The 16,637-nt window shown below is 41.9% G+C and overlaps 1 protein-coding gene across 1 annotated transcript in view; it reads left to right on the forward strand.

Moving 5' to 3' along the window:
- GADL1 (glutamate decarboxylase like 1) overlaps nt 1–16,637 on the forward strand; it is a 654,887-nt gene that overhangs the window by 375,439 nt on the left and 262,811 nt on the right. Inside the window, exon 13 of the mRNA XM_078663939.1 lies at nt 11,148–11,199. Within this exon, the coding sequence (XP_078520065.1) occupies nt 11,148–11,199 (52 nt within the window). The remainder of the gene's footprint in view (nt 1–11,147; nt 11,200–16,637) is intronic.

The raw sequence follows: 16,637 nt of genomic DNA on the forward strand, positions 1-16,637 counted from the left end.
TAGGGGGCCAGGGCAATGGCAATTGCATAATTTTGTAGAATACCATGTGGTAACTGAATTTCTGTGTCATTTCACGCATTACTTCCCCCATAGTTTCAAACTGAAATTTCATGTTTTAAGTAGCTAGAATTCTCATGTGAAAAAAAAGTTATAATTTAGTGGTCCTGGTAACCCCTGCTACTTCTAATGAGGAATTCGGGGTGTGATTTGGTTTATCCCCTTGATTATGATTTCATGGATTTGTTTTCTATTTTAGGAGTCTGCTCTTGATTCAGTGGCTTTCCTCTATATTCTTATGAATGTACCACCCAGGAGCATTTCATTCTCACGGTGTGCTGACTGGATGAGTTGTATACTTCCTCTGCTTACTTGAGGGGACTATTTTTATATTTGGCATCAAGCATGTCTGTAGTAAATGTATGATCCTTGAGTCAGGTGTATAAAACAGGATAGGTTTATTTAGCTAAGTTCCAGGTTAAGTTAATCAGGATAAGATAGATGGCAATGAAAACAGGCTAGATTTATTGAAGCTTAGCTACATGGTAAGATCATTAGAAGAAGATAGGTAGATGGAAATGTAACCCCACCAGGAGCAGCCTCCCTCCTGCTCAGCCTGCATCAACCATCTGACACTCCACACACAAGCCAGCACTCAAGCATTCCGTGAGGTCATCAGACATTCTAACACTTATCCTGACTGAGCAGCAGGGAAGACACAGCTAGAGAAAGGAACAGCACAAGTCAATTATAACAATGTAATAGGAGTCCATGTGTTTCCTTTCTTTCTCTCCCTGTCTTCGGGATACTCTCCTTTTACCACACTCTGCCCCTGATATTCCCTACATCACTCCCCACCCCGCTCCCCATATTATAATATTCTTTTATTATTCCTTTATTTTTTTTGGGGGGGGGCAGCTCAGCTGCAAAGTGCTCTTGTGATACTCTCTTCCTGTTTGATGCCTTGGGCACACTTCTTTCTCTTTTTTTTATTTAACATGTTAAACCCTCCTTCAGGGCACCCTGCCCCACTCCCAATTGTATGATCTTTATCTGTTTATTTATTTAGGGATCAAGGTAGCAGAAAATTACTGCACAGTCACTCGCATAAGTTGCAATTAATGGGCAATTTATTTTCCACCCTAACATTCGAATTAATTGTTCTAACAAGGCCGTCCATCATCTTAGAACAGCTAATCAACAGCCAGGGTTGTATTATTACACATGCGCATGCATGTGTTGCCGCACATGCGTGTGCACACATTATGAACCATGTCATTTTGCGTGTTCATTCACCATAATGCATGAGTACGTATCGCAGTTATCTTAAAATGGCTGTTCTCTAAGGGGAAACCCATTCCAAGGTTGCACGTCATGTTTCAACAGGCTTCTTGTTGCATGCAATCTCACGGCAGTTAAAAAACATATACGCAAAGCCAACATTTTGGCCTTTTAAAACTGAGACTTATTGGCTTTACAATGCTTGTCTCCATTGAGATTGGGAAAAATACTGTAGACAAAAAGTTTGAGAAACTGAAGGCAAGCAAGCAGATCTACCCTGACCTAAGCAAAGCGACACATTATCCATTTAACTTTACTCTAATTTCCAAAGGTAACACATTTATTTGAGTTACATTGTGGCTGGAGGATATATTCAATGCTTTTAGTATACAGGGTGCTTGGCTGCCAGAGTCATTTAGTTGTTTTAGGAAACCTTGTAGTCTATAGAGCAGTTTCCCAGATAATACAGGCGCTCTTTTTAACTTTGCATAATGGATTGTGTGCAATTGTAGAAATAGCAGTTGCAGCATCACAATGTGATAATTATAGATTTATTTTTACAGAGATGTACTGAATATAAGAAAAGATGTGAGTGGGACAAATGGTTATCACCCCTGTGTGCAGTATTATTGCTTCTCTGAGTTCATGGGGACAATCAAAGGTGAACTGGCGTGCAATGTGCTTACTCTTATCAACATCGATTGTTCACACCATTGTGCTTACTTATGCCTACTTCCCCTTCTTGGGTATAAGTCATCAACTAGGACCCTCCAGCCATCTCTGTCCTGGACTTTCTTTTAATTTGACTGCAGGTGTAACCTATATCCTTGCAGTCAGCCTCGAGGCCTTGGCGCCATTGGATTCTCTTTCTCTTTTCCTTTTCCCGTGATTGTTCAAGGACAGGTCTTGCCTGGTGGTGTCTGATGCAGGCTTGTGGAGGGTGTGACCTAGCCAGCACCAGCGTCTTTTCATGATTTCTTAATGAGCAGGCAGTTGGGAAGTCTGCTGCCGGAGTTCGTTGTTGCTGATGGTGTTTAGCGAGTGGATTTGGAGGATTTTCCTGAGACAGGTGTTGCTGATGGTCTGCACTATATTGATGGTGGTTGCTGTTATCATCCACGTTTCTGCTCCTTACAGAAGGACCGATTTTATGTTGGTACCATTGTAGGATAACAAAAACAGTGGACCAACTTGTATTCGAATACAAGATGATGGTGTAGTGCTCAGGGGACTTCAACTCCTAGAGTCCCTTACGGCCTGTCCTTGAGCCACAAAAAGAGCCTCAACGGTCCTCATTAATACTGAGGAACCGAGATGAAACTGGTGATATCTGGAGACCTTCAATTAATAGCCTTGTGCAATCAGTTATTAGTGGATCCGAATCAAGAACAATTGTGCAAGGCTGCAGAGGAATGAGGTAGAGGTGAGAGGTCTAAGGGACAAATGTACATAGCCCTGGTTGCAAAATACAAGTCGCAAATTGTGACCAGTATTTTTGTGACCAATTCAGTATTTTGCAAACTGACTTATGTGCTACTTGGTGGATATGCACAATGCAGAATCATGGTGGGTTATAATTTGAACTATTTCATAACTATGTATGAGGTAGATCGCAAATTGTGACCCGCTATGATTCACAGCCACTATGTCTGTGATCGCTTTTAAATAAACATTCACTTTTTTTAAAATAAGGCTGCGCATTTTTCTTTTTTAAAAAGGGATGCATTTAAAGAAAGGTGAAAAGTGTGACAAACTATTTTTAAGAATAGGCAGTGATCTCTCATACTACTACCTACTCTTACATACTTCCATGCTTGAGGTTATGTGGATCCTCCAAAAAACCCTGCAAGGCTTATTGGAGGTATCTGTAGTAAATATTGAAATTTTAAAAACACAATGGGAGCAGCTTAAACCTATGATAGTGAGTTGACACAAATTAAAGGATTCATGCCAGCATTAGTTAGACCGGTTGGTGAAGAACAGGAAGGAGTAGGTGGTATACAGGAAGAGGAAGTTGTCCTTAGGGCTCCGAACCTACAGAAAGAGGAACCGAGTGTTTATATATCTCGACAGCCTATGATTGTGAGAAAATGGGGAGAAAGAAGATATAATACGAGGGGCCTCCTGAGGTCTAAGGTGGAGGGGGTCGCTGCTAGAAATAGACAGCATAAAACAACTAGAAAGGAAGGAGAGAAGAGGGAAAGTAGAAAGGAATAGAAAAGAAGATTAAGAGAGACAAGCGACGCAAAGAGCAAAGGAGAATAAGGCAAAGCCCCAAGTTGAACAAAAAGAATACTGGAATCCGCTAGAAAGAAAAAAGATTAGTAAAAGTAACTTGGTATCAACATCGAAGGGAAAGGAGGGGACAGACATAGAAAAGAGGATAACTGCCCAGTTGGGAGCTAGAAGGCCTATGTGTAATAATGCCCTTCAGGAAAAAGATAAAGGAGACGGCCTTTCAAGGAAAAGAGAAGCTGGTCTATTGGGGGGCACCAATGGTGCAAGGCAAGAATGTAACCCCAACCTATGGGTTTTCCTGGAACCTGCCGAACAGGGGAAAGGTGGGAAAAAAGGTAGGAAATTAAACCTATTAAATCGTTCACAGCTCCTTTACTCCTTGTCAAAATGTGTAAGCCTCTGCAGCATTGGCACAGAGGACCTGAGAGAAGTAGGGTTTGTTATGAGTAGTAAAGGGGGCGAAGAAACTAAGGTTCTCTTTTATTCTGCCTTGGTAAAAGCAGCGGTGGAAAAAGCAAAAAATGAGCTGCAAAAGGAGGGGATTAGATTGGTAAGAAGGGAGGAAATCCAGGGGCAGCACTTCCTTATGAACCATGCAGGTTTAGGGATACGGCAGGTGAGGTGAATTAATTCAAGTTGGAATAAGCAAGATGGTATTGCAATAACTATAACCGATAATGAAATTGCAAGACATGAAAGAGATGTACCCATTGGAAACCGGTATAATGTTCTAGCAAACACAGAATTAAGGGAGTACGATGAAGAGGGGTGCCTGAGTGAAATAGACTAGGAGCATGGGTCGTCACACAGACTATCAATCCTGTCGTGGAATATAAACAGATATAAGAAAATATCAACTCAAGATAATGTTGATAAATTCATTAAAAGAAACAATATTGTGTGCTTACAGGAGACTTGGCTGTGTGACGATACCCTAGCAAACCCAGTTATAGCAGGATTCGTTCAAAATGCTAAAGCAGCAAGGAAAAACCCCTTGGGGGGCCATCGGGGGGCAATTAACGCTGATCTTTACACAGATAGCAAGGAAGGTTGAAAATGTGAAGGTACACTGTGTTTGGGCACTAGGCTGTAGGGTTTTGCTGCAGAAGTCGGAGCCCTGTTATGAAGGGATATGCATTATTAATGTATATATACAGAAGGGAAAGGACCATGAATATGAGGAGAACTTGGCAAAGCTGAAAGATGATATTGCGTCCGTAAGTGAAAAGTATCAGGAGGATATATTATTGGTGTTAGGAGATTTTAATCATAGATTAGATACCCGAAGGGTGGATAGTTGGCATAAGGAATTATTAACATCTTATAATATTGAAGTGGCCAACTTCCCTAGAGGCGAGTCCTCACCACAAGATACAAAATGTACTCAGTTGATGGGTTCATTAGGCATGGTATGCCTAAATGGGAGAATGCAGGGGGATTGGCCAGAAAGTCGCACCTTTATGAAGAGCCAGCAACTCTGCCCAATAGATTATGTATTTACCCATGCTTGGCATTTTGGGCTAATCAAACATTTTGAGGTGGTGAAAATGGAAGGTAGCGATCATTACCCCTTGAGAACTGTATTATATGTACCAAGCAGTAAAAAGAGAGAAAGGGTTCTACAGGTTCATGTGGATTACCCTAAACGGTTGACAACCAGGATAACAGAGGAACACATTGAGAAATTAAAACAAACTCAGCTGCCAATCCCAGTAGATTCTGGTTCAAAACCACCATAAGTAAGCTAGTGGATACCCTAAGGATAACATTTAAATCAAGTAAATCAGGGCCTGGAAGCCAGAGAGTTAATAAAAATATGCAGGTTTGACGATGAATGCCGGGCAGTAAAGGCTCAGATCAGGCAAGAAGAAAGAAGGTTAAGGGCTAGGTTCCTTCAATCACTTAGGGTAAAATATAAAACATTAATCAGGAATAAAAAAAGAACTTATAAAGATAAGTGCTGGACAAATATGTTGGAGGTAATTGAAACCAGAGATGTAAAAGGTTTTTGGAGATTGGTCCAAGAAAGCGCGGGCAGGAAAGTAGGATCCCTGGACTGTAGGGTCCCTGAGGACGATTGGGTGGGTTACTTGGAAGAGATATATGGGAACTGGCCGGTACAAGAAAAGGCCGGGGTTACAGGGTGGTCGCTGGTGAGGGACGATCTAAAAGAACATTTTGCCCCCAGTTACATCAAGGAAATTATAGTAAATTTGAACGCCACTCGTGCCGCGGGCCCAGACAATCTTCCAGCAGTCATAATAAAGACTAGACCAGAATGGTGGGCAGAGTTTTTTGCAAAGATGTACCAAGTGATTTTGATGACCGGAATTGTACCTGAAAGTTGGAGGGGTGCAATTATAAGACCAAGTCACAAGAAGGGTAATCGAAATCGACTGAAGGACTATAGGTTAATACATCTCCTAGATATAGGGGAGAAAGTCTTTGCAAAAGTCATTTTGGGACTACTTACAGAGTGGGCGGAAGAAAATCAGATTATACCCCCAGAACAGGGGAGATTTAAAGCAGGCCATTCCACAAATGACCATTGCTTTGCTCTCAGGGCCATAGTGCGGAAATTGATCGAACAGCTGGGAAATGAATTTTGTTGTTTTGTAGACTTCCGCTCAGCTTTCGATCTGGTGGACCGGGAGCTATTGTGGGAGGCCCTAATCAGTTATGGTATCCCAAAAGATTTGTAAAGTCTGATTCAAATGCTCCACATAAAGACCTGGACTCAGATAATTTTAGATGTAGATGGAAGTTTAACCAAAAAGATTGAGATTGGAAATGGGTTGAGGCAGGGATGTGTATTGGCTCTTCTGCTGTTTTCCTTGTTCTATGCAGACTTGCCACTGACCTTAGAGAACGCCAATGGGGCAAGCCCAAAACAAGATGGTAAGCATATTGCATGTTTGCTTTATGCGGACAACCTGGTGATCATGGATCAGACCGAAATCGGCCTGCAAAGGAAACAAAATATGTTTCATGATTATTGCTGGTGGTCAATATGGATAAGACTAAAGCCTTGAGCTTTGGCCGGAGGAAGTTGGGTTTGCATGGTATTTGGGGTCTGAGAAAGTAGAAACGGTCACAGAATACAGCTATTTAGGAATGTGGATTGAAAGAAATTTGAAATGGCATACCCATCTAGATGCATTAAAATTAAGAACAGCAGCATCGATTAGCGGACTGAAATTGTTTAACAAAACTTATAGTGCAATGTCAGATAGACCAGTGTTAAAAGCTTACTCTGCCATGGTACCTCCGCAGTTTCTGTATGGTGCAGAACTTTTATGCTTGAGTGGCAAAAAGGGTTGGGATGTTGAGGAAGGTAAAAATCTAAAAAATCTATTCTCACTCCCCTCGTCAACAATGGTACAGGCCATAAGACTTGAACTAGGATTGACCGCATGGGGCATCTTAGCCAGTATGGCCATTCTTCGTTTTTGGCAAAGCCTAGGAGTAGGTGAGAACACCAAAATATCAAAATGGTGTAAAAATGAAATTCGGAATAGTGAATTAGAATGGGAAAAAGAGACTAGAGCTATCATGACGAAGCTGTGTAGCACGATGAAGGTTAAATTGTGTCCCATTACTCACATGATTAATTGTGATAAGAAGGTATTAAGGGCATTGGGAAATGAAATATCGCAGGCACAGGATCAAAAGTACCTTGCGTATAAAACCTCAGTACATTTAGGGGCCGATTCCGATCCGGTAAAATTCCCGTCCGTACGATTCGCATCCGGAGCCGTTTCCGTACGACTCATACACACACCGTACGACTCGCCGAGTACGATCCGGACCGGGATATCAGGACTCAATTCGTACGGTCCACGTCAGGTAAGGGCGATTCGTACGGAAAAGCGCACATTCACATACACACCGAACGGTGCATACCCCTCCATGATCGCAGGGGTACGCACGTACCCCTGCGATCATGGGGGGTACGCACCGTACACCCAGCGGACATGGGGTACGCACCGTACACCCAGCGTACATGGGGTACGGTGCGTACACCCCAAGATCGTGGGGTACGGTGCGTACACCCAGTGATCGCAGGGGTACGGTGCGTACCCCTAAGATCATGGAGGGTACGCACCATACCCGGAAGGGGCCGTTCCGTACCTGTTTCGGGGCGAACTCGGCTTTTACGGCTGTTTTCAGCTCCCGTAGAAAAAGGGTCGTACGGTGCATACCCAACACGAATCGTACTTTCCGGTTGGGAATAAGCAGCCGCGAACTGTACAGAAGTCGCGTACAGCGGGTTCCGAGTGAGATTCGTACGGGGATTTCATTCGTACGGTCCCTGTACGATTCGTACGGAGTCCAGCTCCCGGTACGGATCGTACTTCGTCGTACGTACGGGGGACGTTGCAGGGTACGATTCGTACGGGAAGAACGCTCCGAGCGGCAATTCGGAGCGCTTTTTACCATATCGGAATTGACCCCTTTATGACTGTGGCATGGAAAAAAGGACAATGTTTTCCCTATGTTGACAGGCTACCCGATTGTTGGTTGAGAAGAGAGGATCTAAGGACAAGAATTGGGGTAAACCCGTGTTATGTAAATAATGTGGTAAAAAGCTCAATGATTGATAAGATGGTAAGATGTATTCGCACTTTGGGCTCTTCATGTGATTTGTTACATATTTTAATAGATTGACATAAGTTTCTTGATATTCGAATCATGTTTTTAAGACCGATCTTTAGTAAATATGAGATTAAGTCTAGGGCTCAGGCGGTAATTTTGGTGACTGAAATGAGCCACTTAGATATTGCTGCTGCTATTGGGAAGTTCATGCAAAGAGTGAAGGCTCTTCTTCTTAATGGTTTTAAATGAGTTTTTAACCCACCCAGATTTCATTATTAATGGAGGGTTTATTAATTGTATCATATTTTAAGATGTGTTTAGTGTATTTAAGATTATGTAATTTTAGATGTATTTTATTATATGTAATGTTTGAGGACCAAAGGTCCAAATAAACGTAAATTAAACTTGAAAACTTGAAACTACTCTTTAAAAAATTGTGGTCAGTATTCACCAAAAAGAAAGGGTTTCTTTTAGATCCCTGACCATTTGCGATTGAGTTACCACTACCTTTGTGCAGTCGGTAATATACTAATGTTTTGCAACCAGATTTCGATCTCATTTCAAAACTGTATATGGAAGTGATGCCCTAAACATGCTCCCTCCAAATACAGATTCTGTATGTATCTGGAAAATTAAAATTGCAATTCAGTAGGATGTTACTGAATCACAATTTGTGTTTGCTAAAAAGGCTTTATGCAATTGCAAATGGGCCGATTTTGCGAATCAAGCCCTTTGCAAACCCAAAAAGGCTTTAGTTCATCTAGCCTTATTTCTTTTAAATACATTGCAATGCACATATTTCTGAGATTATTGTGCTTCTATTACTTACCAGTGATAGCATTAAAATGAGTCCTACTCCCTCACTTTAATTAATTACAGAAGAAGCATTGTGTCTTTCTCCAGATACCATTCCCAAGAAAGCCCACACAATAGAAGCCCCTCTCCTGCCATACCTCCTGCACCTTAACCAAGCTCACAACCAACTCACTAGTCAGTTGTTCTGAAGTGAGAGGTCTGGAGGGAGTATAAATTAAAGCAAGGGAGTAAGACTCCCTCACTTGAATTCAATACAGAGAGAGTTATCAAGCAAATCAAATTGACAACCAATAGTGGTAAAGAAACAGAACCATGATTTGTTAAACTGACTATAAACAATCCACTATTTCATCATAGAGGAAAGCACTCTGTAACTAAAGACATAATTTATGCAAGAGCCTATAATGCATAGTAAAGGTAGAAGAGTCAGACCATGCGGCTGCCCAACAAATCTCAGCTACTGAAGCACCTTGCAATTCTGCCACAGTGAAAGACATACTGCAGAAATACTACATGTTAAATTACCCTACACCACTTCATGCTAGACCTTACCTTCAACCTCATATGCCCTAGCAATGAGGGACCTGATCCACCTACTCAATATAGAAACCATAGGTTTCTCCCTTTTCCTCAAAAGACCAAAATTCACAAAGATTTAGCCTTTCGAAAAGGTTGAACCCTTTGTAAATAGATGAGGAGAGACCTCCTAGGTTCTAAAGAATGCCCTTTCCTCATCAAAGGAAAGTGAAGGAAAAAACTCAGGGAGAATGTTGCTGTTTGTGAAAGGAGGAGCTGGTCTTCTGAACAAACAAAAGAACCGGAACCAAAACCACTGTATCCTCAGAAATTCCCTAGAAGGGGAATTTGCAGGACAAAGCACCTAACTCCCCAATCGCCTTGCAGACCTGCGAAAGTCTTAAGGGTCAGGGACTAAACATCAGCATCTAGAAACTAGACCTCCATCATCATCCTTAGATTATTCAACCATTTCTGATGTGACTCTGGGCAATAGCTCGCTTAATCTTCCCAATGCCCCCCAGCGCCGAGATGCCTACGGGTAGCTGTGCGCTTTACAAATACTGGATTTACAAAGCCCTGATAGCTGCCCATTGAACCCTACGACTATTGACTGTCAAACCCAGCCTAGGGGTCACCTCCTGCAAAGATTCCATAATCAGCATCAAACTAACAGAAGAAGGATGTAGATTCCTTCTCTCACATCATAGTGAAAAATATTTTGAATGTCTATTACATGATTGCAAAGTTGACTGCCTTCTAGAAGCTCAGAGGGTACTCATTAGACTTTCCAGAACTCCTTGATCCTTCAGCCATCTCCTCTCAACCTGCATTTGGGAATCCCAGTGTTGGAAATTAGTTTATAAAGCCAGAGACTTGTCAATACTTGTCTGTACTTGTCTTCTATATCTAATTTGGCGGTGTGCAACATTTTATTATGCAGGCAAAATTCATAACATACGTGAACTTTACATTAAATAAAATTTGTGATATGCAAATTTTGTGAATGTACAATTTTGAAAGCATTTTTTGGTGGGGTACAGGTTTGAGAAGAAAATTTCCCTTGCCGGTATCTAGAATGACTTTAGAATACAATGGGCTGATTACGAGTATAGGTGCTAATTATCCCGCATGATAAATAACGATACTACAAGTGCGATAAATACCACCTATGGTGAATTGTTGGTGACTAACATGTGAAAAAAGCCACTTTTTACGGTAACTGTCATATTGTTATCCCCTCGATTTGACCTACTGGGATTTAACCATGGTTGAGTTATGTAATGCATCTGATATATATTTGATCAGTTAAGTACCTAACAACTCAAAATTCCAACTCATATGTAACCAGGGGTTTATGCACGGGATACATTTTAACCCTTTGAATGCGGGTGGAATTCCCCCCTAAGGCAGCAAAATTTTACGCGTGCACAGATCGGACGGCTCCCGGCCGTCCGACGCACACGCCCACCGTGACGTCCGATGCATCCAAAGGGTTAATGAGCAACTCGTAATCAGGTCCATAGTCTAATGAGTGTTGTCAGTTTTTCAATCCCTATGATTTCTTGGAATTGCATCACTTCAGTTTTCTGAAATAAGCCCTCTAGTGGGCATTCCTTCCTCACGATTACAATGTCACGACAGCATGTTTATGTGTACAGTGTCTTGTTAATTTTGGTAATGCTGATTCTCTTGTTTTTTAGGTACTTAGTGGGGGAAATTAAGAAACGAGAAGGGTTCCAGCTTCTAATGGAGGTAAGTAGTATAGTTCTTAAGTACAAGTGGATGAAGTAGGTCTGATTGGTAGAATTTGTGGGGGGGGCACTGTCTCAGGTTTTCATTGTGTTCATATGATCCGGGCGTGCCTGGTGACAGCATGCAATGATGTTCAGAAACTATTTGCACATCTGTGGAGCATGTTCACCAAGACCTTGGGTTTGGCGCAGTCAGACAAATTTTTTCAATCACTGTAAGGGGATTATTTCAGCTTCCTAAAGGAGTGGTAAGGTGAAAAGTGTCTCATAGCCTCTCAATTTATTGCTGAAATGCTACTGAGGTCAAACTGAGGCTTGCAAGTGTAGAAAGCCTTCTTTCTGAGATGGCTTCTCCATTCAACAAGTAGTCCCTGTCAGCTGCTGAAAATAACCTCTTCCAGCAAATTATCCACGCCATGCATTGATGTGGAAGCACTTGCTCTAAGGTAGAACAATGCACCCAATGGTCAATAGCCTGGCGATGACCGAGAGTTACCCCTCTTGGATGATCCAAGGTGTTATTGTACCTGGCTGGAAGCAATGGCCAAAGGTGTCTAACCCAAAAAGTCCAGTGGCTGAATGACTCTCTGTATATTAATTGCAAGATGCCGGATAGACCGCTAAGACTAGCCGCGGCCCGTGGTGGGAGTTTCGGTGGGGCAGAGAGGTGGGGCGGGGGAGGGGCAGGGTGGGGGGTGCTAAAAACTGGAGTATGGATAATTGAAGGTAAGTAAACAATTTAATTAATAAAAATGAATTTCGTAGCGCACCCTGCATCGCAAAATGCGATGCAGGGTGCGCTACGAAATTCGTTTTTTTTATTTATTAAATTGTTTACTTACCTTCAATTATCCATACTCCATTTTTTAGCACCCCCCACCCTGCCACTCCCTCGCCCCGCCTCTCCGCCCCACCATAACTCCCTCCACGGGCCGTGGCTGGCTAAGACTGTCAAGTCTGAGCTAGAAAAATGAAAGTAGCTCTGATTGATCGTTGGAAAAGCTACATTTTGCATCATTTGGTCAGTCCAAATGTTAGGTAAAATGTCAATGCAAAACTGCACCACTGACATCTATTTAATGTGGACATTTGCAAACAAAATTACATCAGACTAATAATTTGAATAATCTTGTTTGTGCCCACATCTTACTCTTTGTCAATTGAGGTACTGGATTTGCACTGGGCCCACTGAAATTAATAATTTTTCAGTACTTGTAAAAAGTGCTGAAAGATGATGGAGGCAGCAATGTAGGCCCTCATTCTCTACAGCGGTAAGAGATAGCTTATAGCTGTATCAGTGTATGCTCACTTTGTTGAAGCTACATATGAAGATGGAAAGTCTGGTTGTAGGGTTTTAATGTTTCACATTGTGGATGTGTTCCGCCTGTGATCTGTCCTGAGACCACATGCTCTGAGCTGAACTTTTTTATGGCAATGAAGTGGATAATTACAGAACTGTCTTTGGATGCTGGATCAATCTTAAAATCATGAACTAATGGCAAAATGTGAATATCCTGTGTTCTGTATCACTTTCAATTGTGCCAGTGGAGATTATAATGTGGCTGAGATGGACAGTCAGAATTAAAACTAAGGTCCCTGATGTTTTCAGTCAATATCTTATTCACTGGGATTACTTATTTCACTTCCAATATATGCTCAATGTTCCCCACAACCAAACAGCATAAGTGGCGCAGATGTCCTTCCTTATTTGGGACCATTGACATCAATTCACCAAAAAAAAAAGAGGTAGCAGAAAGTGTTTTCAAGCATACCTTGTCTCATTATAAAATCACATGTCCAATCTTGAATCTCATCCATAGCCTTCTATTTGTTGCTGAGAGCTTATTCAAGGGTAAGGAGTAAAAACTATAGAAAGTAAACATGACTATTAAAATCCTGTTTCTGTTCTATTCCTTCTTCTACCTCCTTGACCCATGTAGCCTGGGATAGCAGCATACGTACCAGGGGTACCAAAGGGCAACTAGTGTTAGCAGGCACATCCCTGGACTAGCTATACCAAGTAGATGTCCATGTTTGGGACCACTCTGCTAGGAGTGATGATGCACCCACATGAAATTTACAATACATGTAATATTGTTTGCTTAGAATTACAATGTTTGCCTGTGGGGGAAGTCTACTGGATCTTCTTTTCTTATGATATTTAAGAAAGCTGTGCATTCGTGAGGCCATGAATTTACCAGGATGCTGAAGCTTTATCCTCTTACACTTTCCACTTAATTATGTTATACATTTAGGATTCCCAAGGATTTAATGGATTTTTATTGCAATTCTACTCTGTGGGCCAAAATACCCACTAACCAACTGTGATGCATTTTTTAGTTTTAGTAAAAAAATGTTGGGCGTGGGCGGCCTCCAGGCTTTGGGCCTATCCTGTCCCTAATGCCCCAACAGTCTTTCTGCGAGCATGGGTTATAAAGCATCCCCATCCTCATGGCAAGCAAGAGGAAATTTGGATCCTTTCTAGGGTAGTTCTGAAATATAGACTGGCAGAGATGGGGTGAATTCAAATGTCCTATTGCTTGCCATACTGTGGCTGCTCTATTCAGAACTGTGCTCAGCCGCCACCAGAGAAAGCCTGCTAACCCAGAAATCTTTGAAAACTAGACACTGAGAGGAGTGCAGGATGGTCTGCCTTGTGTGGATCCCACAATGTTTTCTTAGCCACATTGACCTTCAGACTTGAAATTTGTCAAAAGCCTGCATTTTCCTCATATTTCTGTGATTGGCACTTCCATAATTTGGGCCTGGGCTTAGCCACACAGGCAAGCCTAGCAAACCCAGACATTTTTAAAAAGTAGACCTCCGAGAGGGACCAGGTGTGTGCCTTGCATGGATTCCATGACAATTTCTTACTCACAATGCCCTGCAAACTTCAATCTTTGCCTAATATCATACATTTTCCCAACATTTCTGCAGCTCTGGGATTTGCCTATTTATGCAAAACCTATAAACCTTGGTAAACCTTATGACCAGAAGGGTGTGACGGGTGTAACAATATGTTGCTTTTGTAAATTGGGCAACTTGACAAAAAATTACAGATGAAAACGTTGACACCCATAGCTAGTTTTTCATACTAATTTTCATTGTTTTCTTTATTCCAAATATTAGTTTCTTATGGAAAACCTTTAGGGGTCTATATCAGTGACTCCTTGATGGATTCAGAAGTTTGTGTACTTTTCAGAAATATATAACATTCTGCGGTCACCCATGGGTTTCACACCTGTTTCCACCACAAACTGCAAGCAGGTTGAAACCACAACAATTATGAAAAATGGGCTACTGCTTATAAAAATGCAAAAACGGTGGCAAAAAATGTTTTGTTTAAAAAATGCAACGCAGCTTGTTCTTGATTGCTGGTAACATGGTGATCATAGCACTGCAAATGATTTGTTGATGCCATTTTTAGAAGAGAAACATATGCTTCTTGCATAATCCTTGTTTCCAAATTTTCCACCAAAAACTAAATTTAGATATATTTGACTATTTTCTCAGTTCTCTCTAGGGGTATATACAACCCCTGGGTTCCTTTAGGATCCCCAGGATGTTAGAAAAAAAGGACATACATGTGGTGTGGACATCTTTTGTGGAAATAAAACTATGAAGGTTTAAGTAGAAGCTACCACAAACACCCTAAAAAGGGTTTTGGATGGGGAGGCACAGCCCTAGAGTCAAGGGGTTAAAAAGGGAGCTTCACATCCTACAAAATGCTCAGTGCCACCCTTTCTCCTGAACTGAGGACATGGGCGGAGGCCACAGCATTCCGGTGGGGACTCAAGAGTCTGGAAACAAATGGAGCCCCCAGGGGATCAAACAACAGCTCTGTGGAGTGTTGCTGTCCAGGGAAAAAGGCTGTAGAATACGCCTTTGCATTGAGCATGTGTTCACTCTGAAACCAATACTGAACCAAATATGTGCAATAAAGACAACAGCAAATTAATAAGAATGATGGAATTGACTCAACTGGCTGTCATTGAGCATCAAGACGGAGGAGCAATGTCTCAGTGAGCGTTAATATATGGTACAGCTCCAATGATCTCTGCCTACATAGTTTTTCCCCAAACGATAAAGGGAGTTTGCATTTTTAGGTTGAGCCTCCGGCGTGCTGTATTGGAATATGTACTTGAATCCCCGCCCACTCTCCGCCCATTTTTGTAATTTGCTTGTGTCATAGTCCTCCTTAACACCTTAGGAGCTTGTAAATAAACCTCCCCAGTGCTGCGCTGTCCATTATTCAGTGCTGAACTGGACGTCCAGCGGTCGCACGCAGCACTGGGGAGGTAGTGCCTGTGACGACCGTTGGCCGACGGCAGCACTTAAAGGGTTAAATGCTGGCTTCTTATTTGTTATTAGGCTTGTTAGTTCCCTCCTTAGTCCCGCCTTGTCTTCATTTGTAACCTCCCACGAGGACTGGCCCTTTTACTTCTGTTGTAACACGGTATGTCTTCTTTAGTCTGTAAGCACTACTTTCTTTAATGAGTTTCTCTTACTGCAGGAGGGTCTCTTGCACGCAGCTCTGACCACCGGCATGTTTATTTAACTAGTAGCAAACGGGGAGCTCTTTAAGGGCCATGGGAGACAGAAGGGAGCAGCGATGCCATGCAATAGGTCTCGCATTTGCGAGAGTTTAAGCTATTGGCATTGCAAATGACAATGCTTTTTATTTATGTTTTAAAAACCAAAACATAAATAAAAGGCATTGTCATTTACAATGCCAATAGCTCAAACTTGCGTAAATGCGAGACCTATTGGATTGCAGATGCTTGTTTTATTTTCAGTCTGTTCTTCAAATAGTTTTGGTATCTACTGTTGAAATAAATGCAGAAAAGAAATATATAATAGCAGCCTCTGGTCCTGAGATAACATTTATTCTCTAGATGTGTACTTTGAAAAGACTCCTTATCACTAAATTCGCTCATATCACTTGTCTCATATCACTGCAGCCACAGTCCCTCCCCCTTCACAGAGCCTCAGCAGCTACTGTGTATTATCTGATTTATGTTATTCTCAGAAAGCAATCCCTTAACGACCAGCAACATCTTCTAATCTTTTCAAATGTGTCTGAAGCATTTCAACATCTCGGCTATTGCTGGACAGATTGTGATATTGTATACATTTTGCACCACCCTCCTCTAGCATTCGCTGCATTCTCTTTATCTAGTGACATTTGCACAGGCTTTATCTGAGAGTCTGTTCTTGGCTCCCAGGCCATCACATGCCTACTCAGGTATTCTTAGACAACAGTAAATCAAAGCCCAGATTAACAAACATTTTGTGCTGGGGTTGCATCACAATAGTAATGCAACCCTGTGCAAAATGTTTTGGAAAAAAATAATTCCAGTGCCAAACTTGCACTGGAATGCTGTCGGGAAGTAACTCAAAGCAGCACAAAGTGCTGCTTTGTGTTACTCTGCATCAAGG

This window comes from Lissotriton helveticus, chromosome 10, assembly GCF_964261635.1.
Source record: "Lissotriton helveticus chromosome 10, aLisHel1.1, whole genome shotgun sequence".
Taxonomy (NCBI): domain Eukaryota; kingdom Metazoa; phylum Chordata; class Amphibia; order Caudata; family Salamandridae; genus Lissotriton; species Lissotriton helveticus.